Here is a 22,601-nt window from a genome sequence, read left to right on the forward strand (position 1 = left end):
ATGAAGGCAAAAATATTCTGAGAATAATAAATAATAATGAACTCATAATATAATGAGGAAAAAAGAAAGTTAAAATATTTATTAATAAAAAAATAGCAAAAAGTTCACTGAACACACAAAGCTGAGACGCAGGGCGTTTTTTCCTTTTATTTATAAAAAACATCACAGCATATCTTCATGGTTTGGTTTATCCTTTTGACTTTTCAGTATGCGGCCCTCAATGGAAAATGTTAGGACACTCCTGCACTAAAGCGTGCTTATGACTTACAAGGACTTACAAGGAGGATTTTAAGCCTATGACTTCGGACTTGACTCCACCTGTCTTGTCTTGACTTAAAAACAACAAAATGCATACGCACGTCTAACTTGAACAATGCATTGATGAACGAATACTGCATTTCGCTTCACATTGTGACTTAAACACCGCTTTCTCACCATATTGTACTGAGCAGCCAGGACGGAGACTATTGCTTTCATTGCTACACAACCTCCACTAAGGAACAATCATAATAATCAATGAATCAATCGTTTTGAACGAATCTATTATGTGAAGTTGTTGATTTAGTTTTTAAAGCAATGGCGTACTTGGCTGCAACCAGCAGAGGCACTGTTGATTCATCTCAACTATTTTGCCGCCTTAAGGGAAATAACATGGCGACGGGAAGTTACATCCACGCACAACTCTGCTGCGGCCCAACTTGTAATTGATCGGTAATTTTCCACGTTTTTACGATAAGTTCCGTTTACTGTTCTATGGTTGTCATCACGGTTGTAGTATTTCAGATTGACCTTTTTTTGTGGAATTTTATGTTTCTGAACAATTTTGGTTGGTTTTACAAATAGAACCACCTTTTTGAAGAGGAACAACTTTTTAGGTTTTCGTACGAAGCAGTTCGTACGAGCATGTGACCCTCTGGCCGAGCGACTACCTCACTCTTCACTCTTAATTTCCCCCTAATTCGACTGTATAAATGCACTTTGCCGCATTTTCGCTGCAGTTGCTCTCGTTATCTCTCATGCACATATTTAATGTCCCGCCATACGGCCCCCCGCCACAAAGGAACAAAGTGTACTTCTCAGCGGGGGGTCACGCCCTGACATTATCCCACTGAGAGAGAAGGCAGGCATAATTAATAGAGCAGGGATTGTCAAGAGTATAAGCACCAGACATAATTATTGCCTGAGTGGAGACGGCAACTAGAGAGGATAAACAGAGAGAATGGCGGTGGGTGTGGCCTCTCTTGTCTTGACAACATCTGCACCCGTGGAAGTTTTCCCACTAGAGTTTTAAAACAGGCGGGGGGTGTCACGGTTGTCCACTGGCTTTGCCAGCAACATAGATTTAAGGTGTTACTACAGCAACGCACGTCGTACTTTGTTTGACGCCCAAACACTTCCGAGCAACAAGAATGTGAAAACAACCTCTGAGGCTTGACTTTTATGTTTTTGGACCGAGTTCCAAGTGGACAAAATGTTCTCATTCATCTTATAAATGGCTCTTTTAGCGGCGAGCACTCAGAAGTTATGTGGAAGTTAGAATATGCAACACAAAAATAAACCTTCTTTACATGTACTTCATTTTAATTTGATTAAATAACAACTTCGTCATTTGTCTAATTATTTCATCGTACAAAAATGATGTACAAACGTCATGCATGTGATCTGTATCTTGTTTATTTGTATATTTACTTTGGTTCCCAAGTCCACATTATAATTATGAAATTTTAAAATACAGTATAAAATGTTTAGTATGTAACTTCTTAACTTATCTACAAGATTTATTTACTGTAATTGTGTGGTGACAATATTATATCGTCAATCATAACAATATTTAGTCAAATTTGTAGAAGTAGCAGTAGTAATAGTAGTAGTACATTTCATTCAGTCAACAAATTTAAAAAAAATCTAAGTTTTGTGATACAACAAATTAGAAAACATTTAATTTCACATATTTTCATTTTAATGTACAGATTGATTCAAAAAGAATGCGCCAAAATCAGCATGCAGTATTTCAAAAACGAAAAACGATAGAAAACTCCAGCTTGGACATGTGTGGTACATACCTTCAAGTTTTTATTTCGTGTTTTACAAGTGCTCAGTGTGGCCACCACCGGCAGCACGGACGACATGAACAACACAGTGGACTGCGACATCCTGACACGCGTTTGGGAAGAATTCTCATATCGGCTTGATGTTTAATTTATAATTATAATAATAATATAAACATCGTTGATCGATAGAAATAATACAAATGATAATGCTAGTATTTTTTCAACAGATCTTACAGTCATCAAGTAAAAAAAAAAAAGGAGTAATATATTTTTATGGTAATAAATTTGTTGTATTGATCTTTTAGGAAGCAGAATTAGCTAAAATAAGGCTAAATAATTTTGTATAAATGTAAATATTATTATTAGTATTATTATTATTATCATTATACAAGTCATCTTTTAACAGTTTTTAATGTTACTTGCATTTCAACGAGTGCCCTTTTGATGCTGAAAACAGAACCGGTCCCGGCGTTCTCATCCCTGCGGAGGGACAGCATGGACCGCGAGGAGGCTCGTCTGTCGCCGCACGCCGGAGGCCTGCTGATTCGTCAGCTGCTGGAGGAGGACAGCGACCCCATGCTGTCCCCTCGCTTCTACGCCTATGGGCAGTGCCAGCAGTATCTGGACGACACCGAAGTGCCTCCGTCGCCGCCAAACGCCCACTCCTTCATCAGGTGAACTTTAATGTAGACATAATGTAGACATAGTTAGAACTAAGTGTAGCAGTAATAATAATGTGCTGTGATGGTGCAGTCGCAGGAGGAGTTCCTCTCTGGGTTCCTGTGACGACGAGAAGGAGGAGCTGACCACCGCCCAGCTCACCAAGAGGATCCACGTCCTCAAGAAGAAGATCCACAGGTTTGAAGAAAAGTTTGAAGAGGAGCGAAAATACAGGGTAGGTGTTGCATCATGTTCGAATAAAAGTAAAAGTAATCCCCACTTCCTCGAATCTCATTCTTTCGCTATTATTTATCTGCTTTCATCCAGCCTTCCCATAGCGACAAAGCTGGAAACTCTGAGGTGCTCCGATGGGTCAACGAACTGGCCAGGTTGCGCAAAGAACTGAAAGGTAAGATGGAGAAACAACTGTTTTTTTTTTGCCTCCGTCGCCAAAGTGCCTCCTCTATCGAATAAAACACGTGACTCCCCCGCCACAGAACAAAAGCTGATGAAGTCCGAGGAGGACCTTCCGCCTCTGACCCGCCAGCGCAGCAACACGCTGCCCAAGAGCTTCGGCTCACAACTGGAGAAGAAGCCCCAGCAGGAGAAGGTGCCCAAGCCCCCTGTGGAGAGCACGCTGGAGAGCATCCTGAAGAAGCTGCAGGAGAAGCGCGAGGAGGTAAACCGCCCCGAGGACATCAAGGTAGGACCATGATGAGCTGAAATCACTCAGATGAAACCATCAGAGGCTTTCATCTGGTGTGTTCCATCGTCATGCACACAGGACATGACTCGGGAGCAGATTGGAGCGGAGAAACTTGCCCTGCAGAAAGCTCTTCTCTACTACGAGAGCATACATGGACGACCTGTAAGTCAACATATATTATTACATATATTATGACTCCTTTTACGTCTGAGCAGTACCTACTTAACTATTGGTGCTTTTCACTGGCAAAAGCCGGTACCACGGGGTGCTATTTCCGACTGGCCGCAACATTTTAAGGATACACAACTAGAAATGACAATAAATGCACATGCTAACATTAACATACCCGGTTGTACTCCACAGTCTCCACTTTACTGCAGCGCTTTGTTTTCTCATTGCCCTCTTGTCCCCCCTTGGATAAAATTAAATATAAATTCAGAAGAGTCTCGTTGTTAGGCTTCTTTCATATTTACCCGATCTCCTGCCTGTCCCTTGGGTCCTGACGTTGACAAAAAGCTTGTCTTTCTATCGCGACCCAGATTGCTAGTGGAGTGTGAATAATGCCTCAAGCGGTGTAATTGTTAGCATGTCATTGTGTCACATGCAAATCACTGCTAACTGCCCCAGCATAGCGGCTTCAGGGCAAAGGGAAGTAACATTAAGGAAGTAACCACGAAATCCGTGTGAGCACAAATGTATGTAGTTTGTAAACGGATGTTTCTAGAAACAAAAACCAACAATGTAAACCAAAAGAAAGAAACCAGATTTAGTGAAGGCAGTTTTATTTCTATCCCGCATGCATTGCCAGTAGAGGCAAGGAATCCTCCCCAATTGGACTCTTGGTTGGAAAGAAAACATTGAAACCCAAAAAAGATTTTATGAAAAGTATGATCTACAAGTTGAACAACCACCCAGAAGCCCAGCAAAATCAGGGTGACTTGACATCAGTCGATCTCTAACGCCTCTTAGTTGCGTATTTCCAAGTGTCTGTAGCGTTTTCTTGATAAAGAAGCTGTTTCGCGATAAAGCAAAGTCTAAAGTTATGGTAAACCAAAGGGGAAAAGGTTTTGATACAATAAAACAATTTCAAAAAATAAACAAATTTGTGCCACATTTATTGTTTTGTTTTTTTACGTTTTACGATTACCTAACTTGTTTTTACACTTACGTGACAGTTACCCATGCTAAAATATTGCCTGCAATATGACACCTTTCCTGCATTTCTTATGGGGAAAATGATTTCGTAATCCAATCCAACCAAATGGATTGAGAAGCACCTATTAAAGTAAGGTTATTGATGGTTTAGGGCAGGGGTTCTCAAATGGTCTCAACCCGGGACCCACGTTTTCCAACGGTCATTAAGTCGTGACCCGCTTTTATTTATTTACATTGTTTTTAAATGTTATCTTTTGAAACAATACACTTTATATGCCCACAGTTCATTTGACATGAATTTATTAAGGCATTATATTAAAGAAATGTGGAGGAACATGATAACTAAATAAAAATCTGACAATTACTTTTAACTGTGCAAAGTGTATATGTCAAGGAGGAAGATGAAAAAAATGCGTATATTGACTGCACTTTTACTTAAGAAAACAAAAAAACCAAGCCAGGCATCAGTAATATATTACATTATTTCAATCAAATTTTTGTCTTGCTTTCTGCGACCCACCCAGATTTAATCCATGACCCACATCTGGGTCCCAAACCCCCAGTGGAGAATCACTATTTTAGGGGTGACCAAGCTAAGGGTTAGGAACACAAAAATGGGTCATGGGTCAGGTTTTATCAGGTTGCCCAGTGTCAGATGTCAAGCAGGCATACAATTTATTGGCAAATGGATTTTTGACTGACATTTTTTTTTAAGTAATTTCTTGTATGTTTATTTTAACCATTTATTTCTATGTACAGTACCTGGCAAAGTTTGGACATAGATTTTCATTCTCCAAACCTTTGACTAGTGTATATGTTGACATTGTGACATGGTTGTGCAGGCTCGTAGTAGCGAGTAATGGGGTTTTAGAGGCAGAAAATGCCCAACAAGTCACAGACTATTGTCAACTAGTGCTAACAGGAAGTCCTTGTTTGTTGCTTCAGGTGACGAAGAGCGAGAGGCAGATCATGAAGCCGCTGTACGACAGATACCGGCTGGTCAAGCAGATTCTGTGCAGAGTCTCCACCATCCCCGTCATTGTAAGTCATCACAACATAGTTTATTTTTTCCCCTTCTCTACCTCCAGCACAGCAGCCTTTGGCTGGCGTGCTGCTCTTCCACAAGCCAAAGATCAGCACATTGTCCAAACGGACACTTAATCCCGGCTCAATGTTGGCTTTAGCGCCTGTAGCACACGTGTGCGGTCCACCCTGCAGGCGGGACGCTCATAAAGTGGACTGTGCCGTCCTATGACTGCACGGAACTGCAAAAATACCCCAAATACTTTTCATATGCTGCCTCCTAATTCCCATACACAACTATTGTTTGTTACGTAAGAAGTGATGTCCATTATGGACACGCTGTACAGTATGTCCTTATATAACACTCCCTCTGTAATCCCCCATCATGAAAATAAGGACCACTGCTATACTGTAGGATGATTCTACTTCAATAGTCTCCATGATGATGCAGGTTTTAGTATTTGTATGCAAATGAGACATAAACACAGATTTAACCCAAACACATGGCAACATGATGATACTAAAATAGCCCCCATTACCACATTTTCATCATTTGCTTTGACTGCAGAAAACATAAAAGCAATTTGAACTCCTACCTCACCAAATATGGTTCCCCGATAAAGAGCCAGAAGATGGATAAATACAGAGTTTCTAGTAGTAGCGGGGTTTCCTCTAGGATTTTTTTAAGCTGTGGTGGTGGGCTGCATGGGAGGCGGACTGCTGCCGCTGTGCCATGCAGCGCCGCGTCGCTGTGGCAGGAATTGTTTTTAAATATTTAAATATACTGTCGGTAATAATATCAACACGAGGGTCGTTTCCACAGGCTTGAACAACAAATGCATTAATGAAGTTTAAATGCCTTTCTCTCTGCCTTTTCTTCCACTCCTCATCTGTCAAGTGCCAACAGGGCAGACAGGTGATTCTGGTGCATGTTTTTCAAAATAAAGTGTAGTGAAGGGTTTTTATGATATTTGATAGATATTTTATTTCAAACTAATTGTGGTCAGTATGTAACTAATAGGCTATACATGTACTGTATCTATATAGCACGGGGGTGCTCACACTTTTTCAGCCTGTGAGCTATTTTGTCCCAAAGATCTACCTCCCACTATAAACATAGACAATGTATATATGTTTTTATTTAATTTATAAATATAGTATTTGGTATAGTATTTATGTGCATTGTACATGTGTAACAGGGGTGCACACAATCCAAATGATCTACCTCTTGCTATAAAACATATACTGTAGCATACATAAAATGTAAGCGGTAAGCTTTGCAACTACTATAGTAAATACTAATGCTAATACTAATTAGTATTTCACATTCACTTCAAAGTTTACAGGTCATCAAAATAGTTGATATCGTTCAGTAGTTCTCAATTCAAATCAGTATGGCAATAAAGATAATTACACATCACTCCTCAATAGTTGTGTACATCAACTGAGTAATATGCCCGTGAAAACAGATACGACACCTACTAAGTGACAGTAATGATGCAAGTGACACGCGACCAATCGCCGTAATGGGCATTTATGTCCGTCAGTACGTACACTGTATTACTTAACATTGTTTTCACGTGAAAAAAAACAAATCATTTCCAAGGTTACATGTAGCGGAAACACTGGTAGTAGTGCTAGAATTAATTATGTTTTTTATTGTATATATTTTATATTGAATATATTTGTTGTTTGCTATTTTTCCAGTATTTTCATTATTAATTTTGGCTATACGAAAACAAAATAAATAAATAATATTAATTAGAATTGTTCTATTTTTGTATTGTTTTAATATGTTATATTGAACTATTACTACAGTTTCATAGTCTGGTAATATAATAATACAATAATAATATGTATATACATGTATATATATTTTTAAAGAAATAAGTCAAATATTTCTTGTTACCTTTTTTAACTCCCACTTAAGCTACCAAATGTGGTTCCTGATTTAAAAAAAAGTCAAGGGCTAAAAAACATGAAATTCAGTTTCATTCTGTTTTCAGATGGCTGAAAATGTTAATTGCAAGGAGAAAGTGCATTATTTAAATTGTTAAAGATGCAGAAAGGTGGGAGCGGAGACTGAGGCTCAGAGCTAAATCTCTTCATAGTCAAATAAATGTGCATCAGAAAACAAGCGGCCTACTGATTTGCAGCTGAGAAGACAAGTTGACGTGACTGAATTTGAGAGAATGCTCATTTATTATTGACACGCTAACTTCCCAAGCCTGTGGAACCACACTCCATTAGTCATAGTCTCTGCTATGCTAGAGATACAGTTTGTGTGGTATTGGCTTGTCCACAACATTTCCACAATAGCCACATTCCTAGTCGCTACAGATCCATGGAATCTTGAATAAAAAAAATGTTAAAAGTCATTCTGACATCTTGGCGGCCGCGCTGTGACCTTTCCGCCGGCTAACGGCTGCTTCTCAACGTCACCGCAGGGCTCGCCCTCCAGCAAGCGCCGAGGTCCCCTCCTCCAGCCCATTATTGAGGGCGAAACCGCTCTCTTCTTCGATGACGTCAAGGTGAAGGGCCGCTGTTGCTGCTGCTTCTTCCATAATCAGCCACCCATACCCCCGCCCCCACCCTCAACCACCTTGATTTGTTTGCTACCAACCAAGCCCTTACATGAACCCCAGCGCTGCCTGTTGATTGGACGGCTGTCTGCCATCTTGCATCATATAGAAATATTCAATCATTAGCTTGTGGGTGAAAGGATTGGTGTGACGTTCTGCTTGGGTTTGGCTTTCACGGTTATTGTTGTATTGTACTAACATGGTTCTCACCTAATGGACATCTTGGGACACTTTTGGGTTTGCGAGAACACACAAAAACACACTCCAATTACACAAAATGTAGCCTTTTTCTAAATACACCAGGCTGCTTTTAAAGCATTCGAAGACATTGCATGTTAGCATGCCAACCAGCTAACTCATAGATTTTTATTTGTTAATTAAAGCATTTTTAGGGCAGTTGATAACAACACAAACTGCACTAATAAACATTCCAAATACAATTAGAGACACAATGTTTTCCCTTTGGCTGTTTGGCTGGGCCAAAAAAAGCAAAGCTAAGCTAATTTTTGTTAGTTAGCTTTAGTTAGCATCATGCTTCTGGATTTCTTTTTCCAATTGACTGAGAGGCGGTTTGTTTGAAATAATGGTTAAGTTGGAAGTTTACGATAAAAAAGCTGTATTGATCGCATTTTGTGTTGTAAAGTTACGATTTTCGTAATTCTATGACTTTATCCTCAGACTCTTGTAGCTCCGGAATGAAAAATTTGTGGCTGCATTTGTTTTTTGTTTTTTTTTTTAAATACAAAAATTACTTTCAATAAAACAAAAAAATTATTTGGAAAAAGTATTTTTTCATTGAACAACGCAGGTAGGCTAACTAGAAATGAAATATTGATCAACTGAAGTTGTGAAATATGATTATGAGGACAAAATGGTGTAACATGGGCACAATTTGCGATACCTTAACTTATATTGTGCATAAAAAGTTAAAACGACGCAATATGTCAAGACCTTGTCAAGAGATCTACATACATATATTTGGAAATGTGTAAAATGATGAGTTATTTTATTTGAAAAACTACATTTGGAGATTCTCTGCTTGTTATTGGATAATAACGTTGAAGGAAAACTGCACGTTTTGGGGAATTTTGCCCATTACCCACAATCCTGAGACATGAACACGCGTCTTTTTTCTGTGCATTCCAAAGATATAAAAAGAGGCACCTAAGTATGCACGTAATGGGACGCCCCTTTTCCGCCTATCAAGTCTTCTGAAAACCTCCAGAAAGCGGCAACAACACTCCGTTTACATAAAATGTGACGTGCAAATTAAGCAAGCTACAGCAACATTGTTATTATTGTTAACATTGTTACGCCGAAGAACTATGTTACTGGCGTAGTGACACCTCGTCAGGCCACACCAGCGAGCTTTTAGCCGGCTAGCAACTAGCTTCACTACACACTCGCTCACAGTACCGCGCTCACAATGCGTCAGGCCACTACCGAAAGTTAAGGCTACGTATTGGAGCTGCCGCCACTTCTGCTGTGGTTTGGTTTTTGAGTTTGGAAAAGTTAACGCTAGGTGTAGCGTTCCTTTTTATGTTGCTATGTGAAATCAGGAAGGAAGCTCCGCTAATGCTTAAAAATGATCAAAGTACGGCAAAATACTGTACTTCATATCTTTTAGAATGCACGAAAACATGGCGAAGGTTAACGCCTCATTGTAGCTTTGTTAGCGGTCTTGTTTGCATTGGTTTCATACGGAGATTTGATGTGATTCCTATCATGTTTGACGTCCCAATGAAAGGTTGCTGATGATTGATTGTTAACCACTAACCCCTCCTCTGTCTCCTTCAGTCCTGGCCAGTCAGGTCCACCTTCTAAACGCCTTTGTACTCCTGCAGGAGGAAGAAGATGGATCCGAGGACGACGGCGACACCAAGACACAGTTCTCCATGAGCGCCAGGCCCGACCTGAGCATGCTAAGCTTCCTGGGTCACGAGGAAGTGGACGGTTTCATTTCCCCGGTGGACGAACTTTCACCTGGCAGCAACGCCACCACCGACATGCGACTGTCCAACCTGCACTCGGCCACCACGTAAGACGAAATATTTCAAAACGGGACACTAAATAGGAAACTAAATAAAAAAAAAAACAAAGATAACCGAGTGAGTGTGAGACCTTCATTTGTACTTAGAAAGTACTGTTGCAATGTTAGGAAAACATTTGTTTTAAAATTTGTCATAGTTTACTGAAATATTATTGAAATATTTAGCACATTTTTTACAAAAAGCAAAATCTCCTAAATGAGCAGTGAACAGATAAAGCTGTACCTGTACGAGAAAAAGGTAATATTATGAGAATAACGGCGTGGAGTTACCAGAATAAGTCGTAATCTACCAGAAAAACTGTAATATGGTGTCAAACAACTACATTTCTATTTGGAGTAGTGGAATATTATGAGAACCTGCAAGACTTACAGTAACAGTTTAACAAGAAAATAGGGTCTAATATTATGTGCAAGGCTAAATTAATATTGTGCTAATAGAGATTTAGTCATCAAATGTAGTTGTTTTTTTAATAGCAACATTATTTCTCCTCCAATTACAGACAACTAGAAATGTATTCTAGTTTTATTCCTGCTTGGTAATGTCATCATTCAAAAGAAAAAAGCGAATAACAGCATAGTATTGCGAAAACTTGCCATACCAAAATGTACATTGATGGAATGAATATTTTGCGTACCATTTTGCATAACAAAAGTATTCTTGTTGGGTAATGTCGTAATTTAATAGAAAAAAGTCGTAATAAGCGAATGACGGCACAGCGTTGCGAAAACCTGCAAGACCAAAATGTATATCGATTAAATTCGTTTGTATTTTTTTGTACGACCAAATTATTTCTCAGCCAATTTTAGAAAATTACAACTTTAATAGAAAAACGTCATAACAAGCAAATAACAGCATAGTGCTGCCAAACCAAAATGTATGTTGATCCAACTAATTTGTGGAATTGAATGAAATTTTAACTACATTAAAATAAAGTACATCTATTTGAATGGAAAGTATTTCTTGTACCATTTTAGATGCTGACAAATGTATTCTTGTTGTGATTAATACGTCATGATTTAAGAGAAAAAGGCCATAATGACAAAACATACTGTAGTTGTAAGTTCCGGGAAAAAACCAAGGTAATAGTACAAGGTTTTGTTAGACTTGAATTTATATCGTATAATTATGGTCAAATTCTATCATTAAATTGATTGTGCGCCAAAAATGTAGTATTAAAAGAAATTGTGAGCAGACGTAAATCAGGGTTTTACGAGAAAAAAGGTGTAGTGTTGTGAGAATTACATTTTAGTGTGTTTATCTGGAAAAAAACCTGAAGGATGACTCGCGACAGCCATTTTTAGATTCATATTGAGCAAATTGTCACTTTTGTACGCCAGGTTTATTTCCCGTACAATTTACAATTATTACACATTTATTCTGACCTTTTCCCCCGTAAAGTTGCACTTAACTCTCTGAATGTCATGCAAAAAATGACTAGACTTATTTGTTTTTCATAACATGCTTTTACGACATGTAGGCAAGAACTGGTGGAACAACTCCAGGAGACCCGAGAAGAGAAGAAAAGAATCCGCAAGAACCTCAAAGAGTTTGAGGAGCAGTTCTTTCGGCAAAATGGAAGGTAAGAACTTATTTTTTGTGTTTGCTTTTGTTTTTTACTGTCACGTTACGACTTCTCCTAAAAGCTGATGGTTGGGGTTATGTTGGCCATCCTCAGAAACGTCCAGAAGGAGGACCGCTCGCCACTCGCTGTGGAGTACAACGAGTACAAACACATCAAAGCCAAGCTGAGGCTGCTGGAAGTCCTCATCAGCAAAAGAGACTCCACCAAGTTCATCTAAGAACTTTATTTAGAGACTTGGACCCCTGCTGAGGAGGAACCCCTCAAGGAACCAACAATCACACTTCTTCTAATCGCTACTTGTTTATTTCTCTCCTTCATTTCAAGAAGAAAACCGAGAAGTCACGAAACGATTTTCATACGGGAGACTTGTTCTGTTTGTCGTAAATTCATCGAAACCATAAATGAGAGTTAACATCTGACCTCTTCAGAAGAAAACTGCTTTCTTGGCTGTTTCAAAACCACAAGAGTAGTAAGGGAGCCGCAAAAAAGTATTTTAAGTCGTGCAATTTCATAAAATAATTAGTTGGGGCTGTACGAGGGGAAACAATTGGGACAAAACAAACACCCAAGTTGATACTGCAAATAATGTTGTCATTTTACGACAAAACAAAATAAATGTAATATTTACAGATCTCATTTATGTTATGTTATACTGGGCAAATTGCGCAAATTTGAATTTTACGTGCTAATTTTAGCTCATTTAATGTTGCATAAATGCTGTTGCACTTTTACCAAAACAAAGGCCAAAATGTTGCCATTATTTGTGAAACGTTGTTTAATATTGTTCGACTATCGTTTGAAATGTTATGTGGTAAAAAAAAATATAATATTGCCAGCGGTTGCAAAAGGAAACATAAAATCTTATGTTGCAAAATGTTGCAAGAATTTGTGGAAAGCTAATTTGGTGTTGTGCCACTGAAGTTGTCATTTATGTAGGAGAAATAAAAACACGACAAGGTTTTGCAAGCTTATATTGCATAAATTATGGCTATTTTACGACTAAAAAAAGATGTAATATTGCGAAAATTTGCAAGACCTGCATTTCGAACTAGCAAATTAAGCTGTAATATTTAGAGAATTTGTGAAACCTCAACCTTTGTGTTGTCAAAAGCTAATTTTATGTCGCACAAATACAATTTTACAAAAAATGGCGAATAAACCGCACTAGCTTTTGCAAGAGAATATAACGAGGATTTGCAAGACCGAAGTTCATATTGCACAAAGTACGTTGCAATATGATGCGGAATAAGACATACTGCTGTCAGGACCTGAGTGTAGACTTATCACATTTGTTGCAATTTTAAGAGGAAAAAAAGACGTTATGACATGAGCGAGACCGAAATTTATGTGGCAAATTAATCTTCAATTTTCAAAAAAAAAAAAAGGCGGGATATTGAATTCTACTATGAATTTGGGACACCTAATTTTGTGAAAGTAAAGAAAAGACGTACATTTCGTGCACTTTACGAGACAAAAATAGATAATAAGAGAATTGCAAGGTCTAAATTTATTTGACACAAATAATGTTAGTTTTACCAGTAAATCGTTGTAATTTTGCAAGAATTTGCGAGACTTAAATTTTAACTTAACAACCTTTTCCATTCTTCAAGTAACAAGTCTACTGTTTTCTCAAGTGTCGTAATTTAACGTGTACGTTTTTTCTCGTAAAAATACAATACAACCATTCATGGAGTATTCCGACTTTTTCCCCTCGCAAAATTAGGATTCTCATAATTCTGGTAAATTGTAAAATTCTGCAACTTGTGATATGGTTTTTGTCTCCAGCTCCATTTTTCTTTAAAAAAAAAAAACAACAAATCGTTTTTTGTGTGTTTCCGATAAAACCCAAAAATCAAAAAAAATAAATCAAATAAAAAATCCAAGCTACATGCTTTTGATTGGCAAGCAAAGTTGTCAATGTGGCCCTGTGGTACTCTTTTGTGAAGTAGCAGCCAAAGCCTCAGCATGTGTGTATTTTAGTACCATAGCAGAGTATATTTACTGATTTTGGTGTACTTTCCTCATGTCTGAGCTCCACGGAGTGACTGCTGTGCTTGCGTTGGTTCTGCCCAACGCTCACATACTCAAATTTGGAGTGAAATGATAGAGAAATCTCTGAATGTTTTTCCTCCAATGTCTTGTTGTAAATATGTATGTTTACATTTCTGTGAGCAACTGTATTATTTTCCTCTTTCTCCAAAATGGATGGATGATATAATCAGTGTGAATTTCGTTTTTATTGAATGCAAACACTGGCGAGGCGTGGTGGACTTGGGAGTGTGTACATTTTAGTACATAAATTCTATTTGTATTTTGTATATAATATCAATGAAAAGATATTTTTACTCACTTGTGGCCTCTCTTGCATTTTCTTTATCTCCTATCATCTTTGTTAGTATAGCACTTTTATTTTATTCTCAGCCAGTCCTGGTAATGGAACACATTAGGGCTGGGCGATTCATTGAAAAATCACCGAAACCGATGTAAATTTTTGTCGCCTTAGGTTTGTTATCTGGCGACCGGTCCAGGGTGTACCCCGCCTCTCGGCCAAGGTCTGCTGGGATAGGCTCCAGCATACCCCCGTGACCCTAGTGAGGACAAGTGGCACAGAAAATGGATGGATGCATGGTTATTATTTTATCTTTAATGCTTCCAAATAAGTCTCTGAAATGATGGCTCAATGTGAACAGTTGAATGCACCAGGAAGAATGATACACAGCTGCGGGGACTCGTTTTCTACGCCGGTTGCCGGAGCAGGTCCGCCGCACTTCAGGTCAGATGTCCTCCCCCCCCCATCTTAACTAGTTGAGCCGGTTGACACAAAGTGTGCCAAAGGTTGTGATAAAGGATAAGCTGAAGGCCAAGCCAGTGATGCACATACAGCGGGTAGACAACCCTGCTCTGGTCATGCTGGCTAACATGTACCACGAGTGGACCCATCTAACACCGACATGTAGCGCTTCCAATCCATGTAAAACTGCAGTGTTGGTTCTGTGTGGTATCTTTTAGCTTGATTTAAATGTTCAGTTCATTTGGAGCTGTTACTACATGCAAATATATGAAATAGTGTCCTGTCACACATCTTTTTGTTGAGAAAATACAGTAAAAAAAAGCACACACACATACAGTAGTTGCAAATGGTGAAAAGTGATTCATTTGATTTCAATTTGTCATTCCACAGCCCTAAAAGATCATTTTCCTCGTAATTAGGCAACTTAAATACGTGTAAAATTGCAACCTTTTTTTAACCGTTATATATTGCTCTTGTCATTAAACGTCTTTTTTGTTTTATTAAATATTGAGACCGTATTGTTGCAAAACATATCACTTAATCCTCCAAAACATGTCATTACGATTTATATTTTTTCATCATAATACAAAATCATTTTTCTTATATTAAAACTTTATTTTCATAACATTACAGTTTTTACCTTGTAATATTTGGTTCAATATTATTGTAAAATTAGGACAAATCAGGACAATTTTCTTACCAGCTCATCACAACTTTATTTTGGTAACTTTTTTTGTTGTCATTTTACAACTTCACTCTCATAATATTAACAACATTCTGGCAACATTTTTCTGTAATATTAAACATTTGTTTGTGTAATAAAAAAAAAAAATCTGAAAATGACGACAAAAGTAAAATTTGTAGTTACTATATTACAAATATTCTTTTGAAATCAAGACCTTTTTTCCTCTCAATGCTGCGTTACTCTAATACATTTATTATATTTCTCGTTTATTCTCATAAAATATTCAAAGTTTTGCCGTTCCTCATAATATTACAACATAAGTGGAAAATTTGAAGTTTTTCCTTCGTCCTTCTCATAAAATGATACACAATCCCCCCCGTAATATTACGTTATTCTCCTAAAATGACGTAATATGATGACCTCATTGTTGTAAAAAATGTAAACGTGACCTAGGAAGCAAGGAGCAGGAAGTGCAGGGGAGGAACAGCTAAAATCTTAAGCTGCTAGGTGTCTCCACAAGCAAAGTGATAAGTGTAGAAGTTGTCATTTTTATTATAAACTACATTTGTGGAGTTACATGTTTTTTTAATTGAAACATACGAAACGTGTGAAAAATAAACTGCCATGTGAATTTTGGAGCTGGTGTGTCACGCTGACTAAACTCACACGCAAACTAAATCTGACGGTGTGATGTAAGATGATGATGTAATGTTGATGTTTAAATCCAGTCAGTCAGTGACTTTGCACAAAAATGATCCACTTTTATGAAAGCGCTTTTATTAAAAACATGACCACAATAAAACTAAGCATTTTTTTTTGTAGCTCAATAACAAACACAAACAAATGATCCAAACTATACTGTACAGCTGCACAAATGTTTGCATAGGAGGAAAAGTGTGCAGCAAAAATGTGTGTGTGTGTGTGTGTGTGTATCCATGCGTGATAGACGAGTGTTTAAGACCTTTTTGTTGACCGGTAGTGTTCGTATTGCTGTGTGACAGCCATTGTCTTCATGAAAATAATATACTATATCATAGAAAAATGAGAATCAACTTAAGAGTGACATAAAATGCTGGTCGTTCATTAAATGCCTTCAACTTTTTTAGTAGTAGTAGTAGGAGTAGTAGTATCTGCATACTCAAAAAGACATTTTAATGTACAGTGTTCCCTCGTTTATAGCGGTGCTTGGTTCCCCAAATAGCTTGCAATAAGTGAAATCCGCAAAGTAGCCAACATCTTTTTTTTTACAATGATATATGTTGAAAGGCTGTAAACCCCCTCACCATACACTTTATACACTGTTCTCAGACAGACATTAACGTTTTATCACATTTGTCACTCGTTAAAACACTCTCAAACGAGTTCAAAGCTTTGAATTTTGATGATCAACCTACCGGTAGGACACAAGAACTTAAGTCACTCCTGGAGCCGTTCCGCTGTACTGTAGCGTTTTTGTATCCTTGTTAAAACATATTGCTGCAGTCCTCCTCATTCCAACCGAAGATTCATTTACAAGCTAGCAAGCGAGCAAGCTAGCTAGCGGCACAAAGGAGCTTGATTGACAATGGTCTACAGCCAATCAGGACGCAGAAAACAATGGGTGGTGTAGACAGACGAGCGAGTAAAGGGAACGAGAGAGAGAGAGAAGAGAGAGAGATAGAGAGACACTCAACTTCCCACGATGGAATTCTTCTTAAAGGGCCAGGCTCGGCCTGTAACAGCGTTCATTCCCTGTAATAAAAAAAAAAAAAGCACAAAAAAATTCAGCGAATCCGATTGAGAGGGACCAGTGTATTCCAATGACAAACATGTTGGTTTTTTGTCATCATGCTCTCAGTCAGGAACCACGACTAAAAAGTCTATTTAATAAGGGCACACTTACGTGAGGTAATCCCTTGTATTATGAAGTGATGGCACAAGCAAATGTGCGAGAGCAAAGCAGCAGGTTGTTCTCCTGTTTAGCAGAACGTCACTGACTTTTTTCTGATAACATAATTACGATTTTTTTTTTTTTTTTTTAATTGTACTAGCACTTTATTCTCGTAAAATAAAACATGTCATTTTTCAGCAAATTCTGCTTTGTATTTTTTTTCCAAACATTGAGACAGTTTTCCAGTAAAATTTTTTTGACTAAATTCTTGTGATATTACATTATTCTCATAAAATTGTCTTTTCCGGAATACCTGGACTATTCTCTTGAAGTTACGTTTTTTTAATCTATTACCACTTTGTTCTTGTAAAATTCAAATTGTGATACTTTCACTCTTCTCTAAATGTTACACCTTTTTTAAAAATCCTAATGACATTATTCACATACAATTAATGTATTCTTGTGAAATTCTGGCTTTATTTTCGTAAACATCAGGCATTGAGACATGATTCTCGGAATTTTGTATTTCGTAGCATTACGACATCATTTTTGTAACATTACAACTTTTTGTTTTTGTAAAATTGCACCCCTTTCTTAATACTTTGGCTATTCTCTCAAAGTTACACCTTTTGGGTAATATTACCACTATTTTCTTGTAAAATAAAAAAAGATATATTTTTGTGAAATTCTTCCCATAAAAATTACACATTTTGTTGTAATATTAAGACGTGATTCTTGGATTTCGTGCCATCTCGACTTTATTCTTGTAATATTATGATTTCTTTTTTTTAATTGCAACTTCTTTCCGTAAAATTGCTTTTATATTTTTTTTATAATACTTTCACTGTTCTCTTAAAGTTACACCTTTTTTAAAACATAATATCACATTATTCACGTAAAATTAAAAATCCATCTTGTGAAATTCTGGCTTTATTCTCATAAAAATTACGCATCGAGACACGACTCTCGTAAAATTGTATTTCGTAGCATTCCGACGTCATTTTTGTAACATTACAACTTTTTCTTTTCGTAAAATTTCATCTTTTCATAACACTTCAACTATTCTATCAAAGTTACACCTTTTGCGTAATACAATTTTATTTTCGTAAAATAAAACAAATATTTTTGTGAAATTTGGGCTTCCCGTAAAAATTACACATTTTGTCGTAATATTAATGACGTAAAATAATTGCATCTCGTCTAGGGCTGTCAAATGATTCAAATTTTTAATTAGATTAATCATGATTTTCAAATTAGTCATGATTAATCACCCTGTCACACTATGTCTGATATATGCCCATTTTTACGGTATTTTATATAAATAAAAATCAAGGCTTATGTACAGTATATATATATATATTTGTATTAGCAGCGCCAAATTAACTGAAAATGTAAAATCAAGTTAAAAGATGGCACACGTCTGAAAATCTATTTACCTAACACTGGTTTCTTTAATAGCAGAATATTTGAATCAGACTTTAACTGTGCTGTTATGAGCAATGAGGAGTCGCGTTCAAAGACACCACGTCATTTAAGTTGAATTGACATGTTTTGAGTGAATTTTCAGCAAATTGTACTCCCACATTCAGAGTTACAAAGTGAGTGATAAGAATGTCCACTTATTGCTTTTTTTTTGCATTTTTGTTTATTTATCCCACACATACACGCAGAGTAAAGACGTTATGTTCCGCGTGTCCATGAATGCATCTCGCGGTCTGTCGAGTGACAATGAGGAAGTGTTGCTGCAGTGAGGAATGGACTGGAGTTGGAGAAACATCCTGCATATCCTGCATTTGGTGCTGGAATTGCACTGCTATTTATTCTAAGTTATAAAAGAGCGTGAGACTGTGTGACTCCGTGGGGAGCTACACGGTGCCGCCATCTGTCGTCATAACAGAGCGCCATGGCTTGCCCTGATGCGTAAGCGTTAATTATGCAAAAAAATGAAACGTCATTTATGAAATATACGAGTCTCGGCCATTACTGCGCTATTTTTGACAGCCCTAATTTCATCGCATTTTGACTTTATCCTTGTAATGACCTTTTTTATTGTAAAACTGCATCCTTTTCGTAATACTTCAACCATTCTCTTCTAGATACCCCTTTTTGTTGTAATATTATTCTTTAAGACAAAACATCTATTTTTGTGAAAATCTGCCTTCATTCTTGTAAAAATTAAGCATTTTTTTGTAATTGTCGTAAAACTGTATTCCGTAGCGTTCCAACTTTATTCTTGTAATATTATGGGGATTTTTTTGTTTTTGAATTTTTCCTAATACATTTTGTCTTTATACTTCTTCTTGATAGCATTACAATTTCATTCTTGTGAAATGATTACTTTTGGTGATATTTCCACTGTAGGCCACTGACGTTCATTTGGTCCATCATTCACACATCCGAAAAGGTCTTTTTACTCACCACAGTTGGCTAGTTTTTCATACCTGACAGTTTCACCCGCGCACCTGCAGTCTTCTTCAGAGTGGTCACGTGATGAATATATTTCCACTATTTTGGTAAAATTACACTTTTTCTTGTAATATTACAACCTTATTGTCGTGACCTAACTTACAGTGGTGAGAAAAAGTCTTTGCCCCTTCCTCATTTCTTATTTTTTCACACGTTTGTCAGACTTAAATGTTTCAGATCATCAAACAAATTTAAATATTAGTCAGTGACAACTCAACTGAACACAAAATGGAGTTTTTAAATGAAACTTTTTATTATTAAGGGAGAAAAAAAAATCCAAATCTATATGGCCCAGTGTGAAAAAGTGATTGCTCCCTGTTAAAGCATAACTTAAGTGAGATTAATTGAGATCTATCAGTCTGTAAAATGTTATAAAGCCATTTCTACAGCTTTGGGACTCCAGCGAACCACAGTGAGAGCAATTATCCACAAATGGCGAAACAGTGGTGAACCTTCCCAGGAGTGTCTGGCCAACCAAAACGACACCAAGAGCGCAGCGACGACTCATCCAAGAGATCACAAAAGACCCCACAACAACATCCCAAGAACTGCAGGCCTCACTTGCCTCAGTTAAGGTCAGTGTTCATGACTCCACCATAAGAAAGACACTGGGCAAAAATGGCCTGCATGGCAGAGTTCCATGACAAAAAACACTGCTGAACAAAAAGAACATTGAGGCTCGTCTCAATTTTGCCAGAAAACATCTTGATGATCCCTAAGACCTTTGGGAAAATAGTCTGTGGTCTGACAAGACAAAAGTTGAACTTTTTGGAAGGTGTGTGTCCCATTACATCTGCTGTAAAAGTAACGCAGCATTTCAGAAAAAGAACATCATACCAGCAGTAAAATATGGTGGTGGTAGTGTGATGGTCTGGGGCTGTTTTGCTGCTTCAGGACCTGGAAGACTTGCTGTGATAAATGGAACCATGAATTCTGCGGTCTACCAAAAAATCCTGAAGGAGAATGTCTGGCCATCTGTTGGTGACCTCAAGCTGAAACCACCTTGGGTTCTGTAGCAGGACAATGATCCAAAACACACCAGCAAGTCCACCTCTGAATGGCTGAAGAAAAACAAAATGAAGACTTTGGAGTGGCCTAGTCAAAGTCCTGACCTGAATCCTATTGAGATGCTGTGGCATGACCTTAAAAAGGTGCTTCATGCTGGAAAACCCTCCAATGTGGCTGAATTACAACAATTCTGCAAAGGTGAGTGGGCCAAAATTCCTCCACAGCGCTGTAAGAGACTCATTGCAAGTTATCACACCTAATAACTGGCCCAACCAGTTATTAGGTTTAGGGGGCAATCACTTTTTCACACAGGACCATGTAGGTTTTTCTCCCTTAATAATAAAAAGTTTCATTTTAAAAAACGCATTTTGTGTTCAGTTGTGTTGTCATTGACTAATATTTAAATTTGTTTGACGATCTGAAACATTAAAGTGTTTTAAAACTTTTTCACACCACTGTATTTCTTTATATTTGGCTTTCTTTTTACATTTTCATTCTTAAACTTAAAACTTATGTAGTAAATTAGTGTGTTTGCCCCATAAAGTTACAATTTGTCTTTCTTGTATTGTAACTAATATCTTGTAAATCACCACATTTTTGGCTTTAAAAGGCAAATAGTGAATGCAGATTATGATTATCATGATTTCATCTTTAAACCTGATAAGCACCATCTCAAACATGCACAGTAAAAGTGCTATTTACGACACAATGTCTACTTTTTCAAATTTATTTTGGTGCCCAAAAAATAAAAATAAAACAGATGTCTCAGAAATAACCCCCAAAAATGTAATATATATATATATCATCTGAAAATAAATAATTATTCAAGGTGAAAAATAGAATTTGATGAATAAAAAAATACAATGCTTTTGAAATAAACCCAGATAGGTTCCCAGGAATTAGAATTAACCAGGTTATTATTATGACCATTTAAATGTTTTTTTCAACAGATTTTACAATTGCATGGTGGGCCACAATTTGCCCACCCCTGGCCTTAAAAAGAAGAGTAATAGGCATGAATTGGAGTAGACCTTTTAAAATGGGTGTCAACAGGAAGTCGGCGTATTCCTGACCTTTGACTTCCCCCCCTTCCCCGTCAGACGAGGCTGAAGCCCTCGTACTGTTCGATGGCCTGAGTGAGGCGGCGGCACAGGACGTCTTTGGTGCGGTAGCACGGCATGTCCAGCAGGTTGTAACAGGTGTGGGCCACAGGCAGGTAGTGCTCATCCGCCGCAGTCGACTGGATGACAATCTTCAAGCTGGCCATGCCGTGGATGGGAATGCGGTCGCTGCCCGTCAGGAACACTGACACCAAACACACACAAACCATTAACATTATTTTTTCTACATACCAATTATCATGTTTTTGCATATGTGGCAGATTAAATAATATGCACTATGTTGGTAATTTGAGTTTAGTAGATGATTAGTGTGTGACACTCAGTTTAAAACATTCATGCCCTGCAAAATTTGGGCTGATTTCTCACAGTATTCAAATTTTTTGAATTCCTGTTTTCGTGGGTTTTATGAGCTGGAAGCCCAAATTATGTAAAAATAAACAAACAAACACTTAAAATCGTTTAAACTGTGGGCCCTGAGTCTATAATCTATGAAATTTTAACTTTTTGAATGGAATTATGGAAATTAAACAACCTTTCTTTGATATTCAATTTTTTTGGAAAGGGTCTGTAGTACTGTAGGGCTCCAGCAGGGGGCGCTTACCGCTTTTGCGTCATACTAAGGACACCTGCTTCCTCCTCAGTCATTACAAACGTGGCTTGAGGGAAGATCGTGTTCCTTGTCCAGATTCAATAATTCCCCTTTTCAGGCATTTGTTCTTCCAAAGTAGTAGTTTATGCTTATGAATGTGTCATTGAATGTTTAAAGGTGTTATGGAATGCGTATGTGTTACGGTGTATGCACGTATTTCAAGTTAATGAGGTCTAAACGAGCTAATGCTAAAGCTAACGG

General features: G+C 37.6%; 2 protein-coding genes across 11 annotated transcripts in view; one reads left to right on the forward strand and one right to left on the reverse strand.

Annotated features, from left to right (window-relative positions):
* The window catches only part of fam13a (family with sequence similarity 13 member A), an 83,515-nt gene extending 69,356 nt beyond the window's left edge, over positions 1–14,159 (forward strand). For 3 of the 4 annotated variants that reach the window (XM_054778443.1, XM_054778444.1, XM_054778445.1), the window contains 10 exons: positions 2,509–2,725; positions 2,805–2,946; positions 3,039–3,120; positions 3,209–3,414; positions 3,496–3,579; positions 5,518–5,613; positions 8,043–8,126; positions 10,022–10,215; positions 11,706–11,807; positions 11,904–14,159. In XM_054778443.1, the coding sequence (XP_054634418.1) occupies positions 2,509–2,725; positions 2,805–2,946; positions 3,039–3,120; positions 3,209–3,414; positions 3,496–3,579; positions 5,518–5,613; positions 8,043–8,126; positions 10,022–10,215; positions 11,706–11,807; positions 11,904–12,027 (1,331 nt within the window). In that variant the 3' untranslated portion in view covers positions 12,028–14,159. The remainder of the gene's footprint in view (positions 1–2,508; positions 2,726–2,804; positions 2,947–3,038; positions 3,121–3,208; positions 3,415–3,495; positions 3,580–5,517; positions 5,614–8,042; positions 8,127–10,021; positions 10,216–11,705; positions 11,808–11,903) is intronic. The other variant, XM_054778446.1, reaches the window with a different exon arrangement.
* Positions 14,160–16,046: 1,887 nt separating this feature from the next.
* Positions 16,047–22,601, reverse strand: part of herc3 (HECT and RLD domain containing E3 ubiquitin protein ligase 3) — a 39,981-nt gene continuing 33,426 nt past the window's right edge. For 3 of the 7 annotated variants that reach the window (XM_054778440.1, XM_054778438.1, XM_054778441.1), the window contains one exon: positions 16,047–21,935. In XM_054778440.1, coding sequence (XP_054634415.1) covers positions 21,727–21,935 — 209 coding nt within the window. In that variant the 3' untranslated portion in view covers positions 16,047–21,726. The remainder of the gene's footprint in view (positions 21,936–22,601) is intronic. The other 4 variants (XR_008570639.1, XR_008570637.1, XR_008570638.1 and 1 more) reach the window with 4 other exon arrangements.

The sequence above is a fragment of the Dunckerocampus dactyliophorus genome, chromosome 6 (genome assembly GCF_027744805.1).
Source record: "Dunckerocampus dactyliophorus isolate RoL2022-P2 chromosome 6, RoL_Ddac_1.1, whole genome shotgun sequence".
Lineage (NCBI taxonomy): Eukaryota > Metazoa > Chordata > Actinopteri > Syngnathiformes > Syngnathidae > Dunckerocampus > Dunckerocampus dactyliophorus.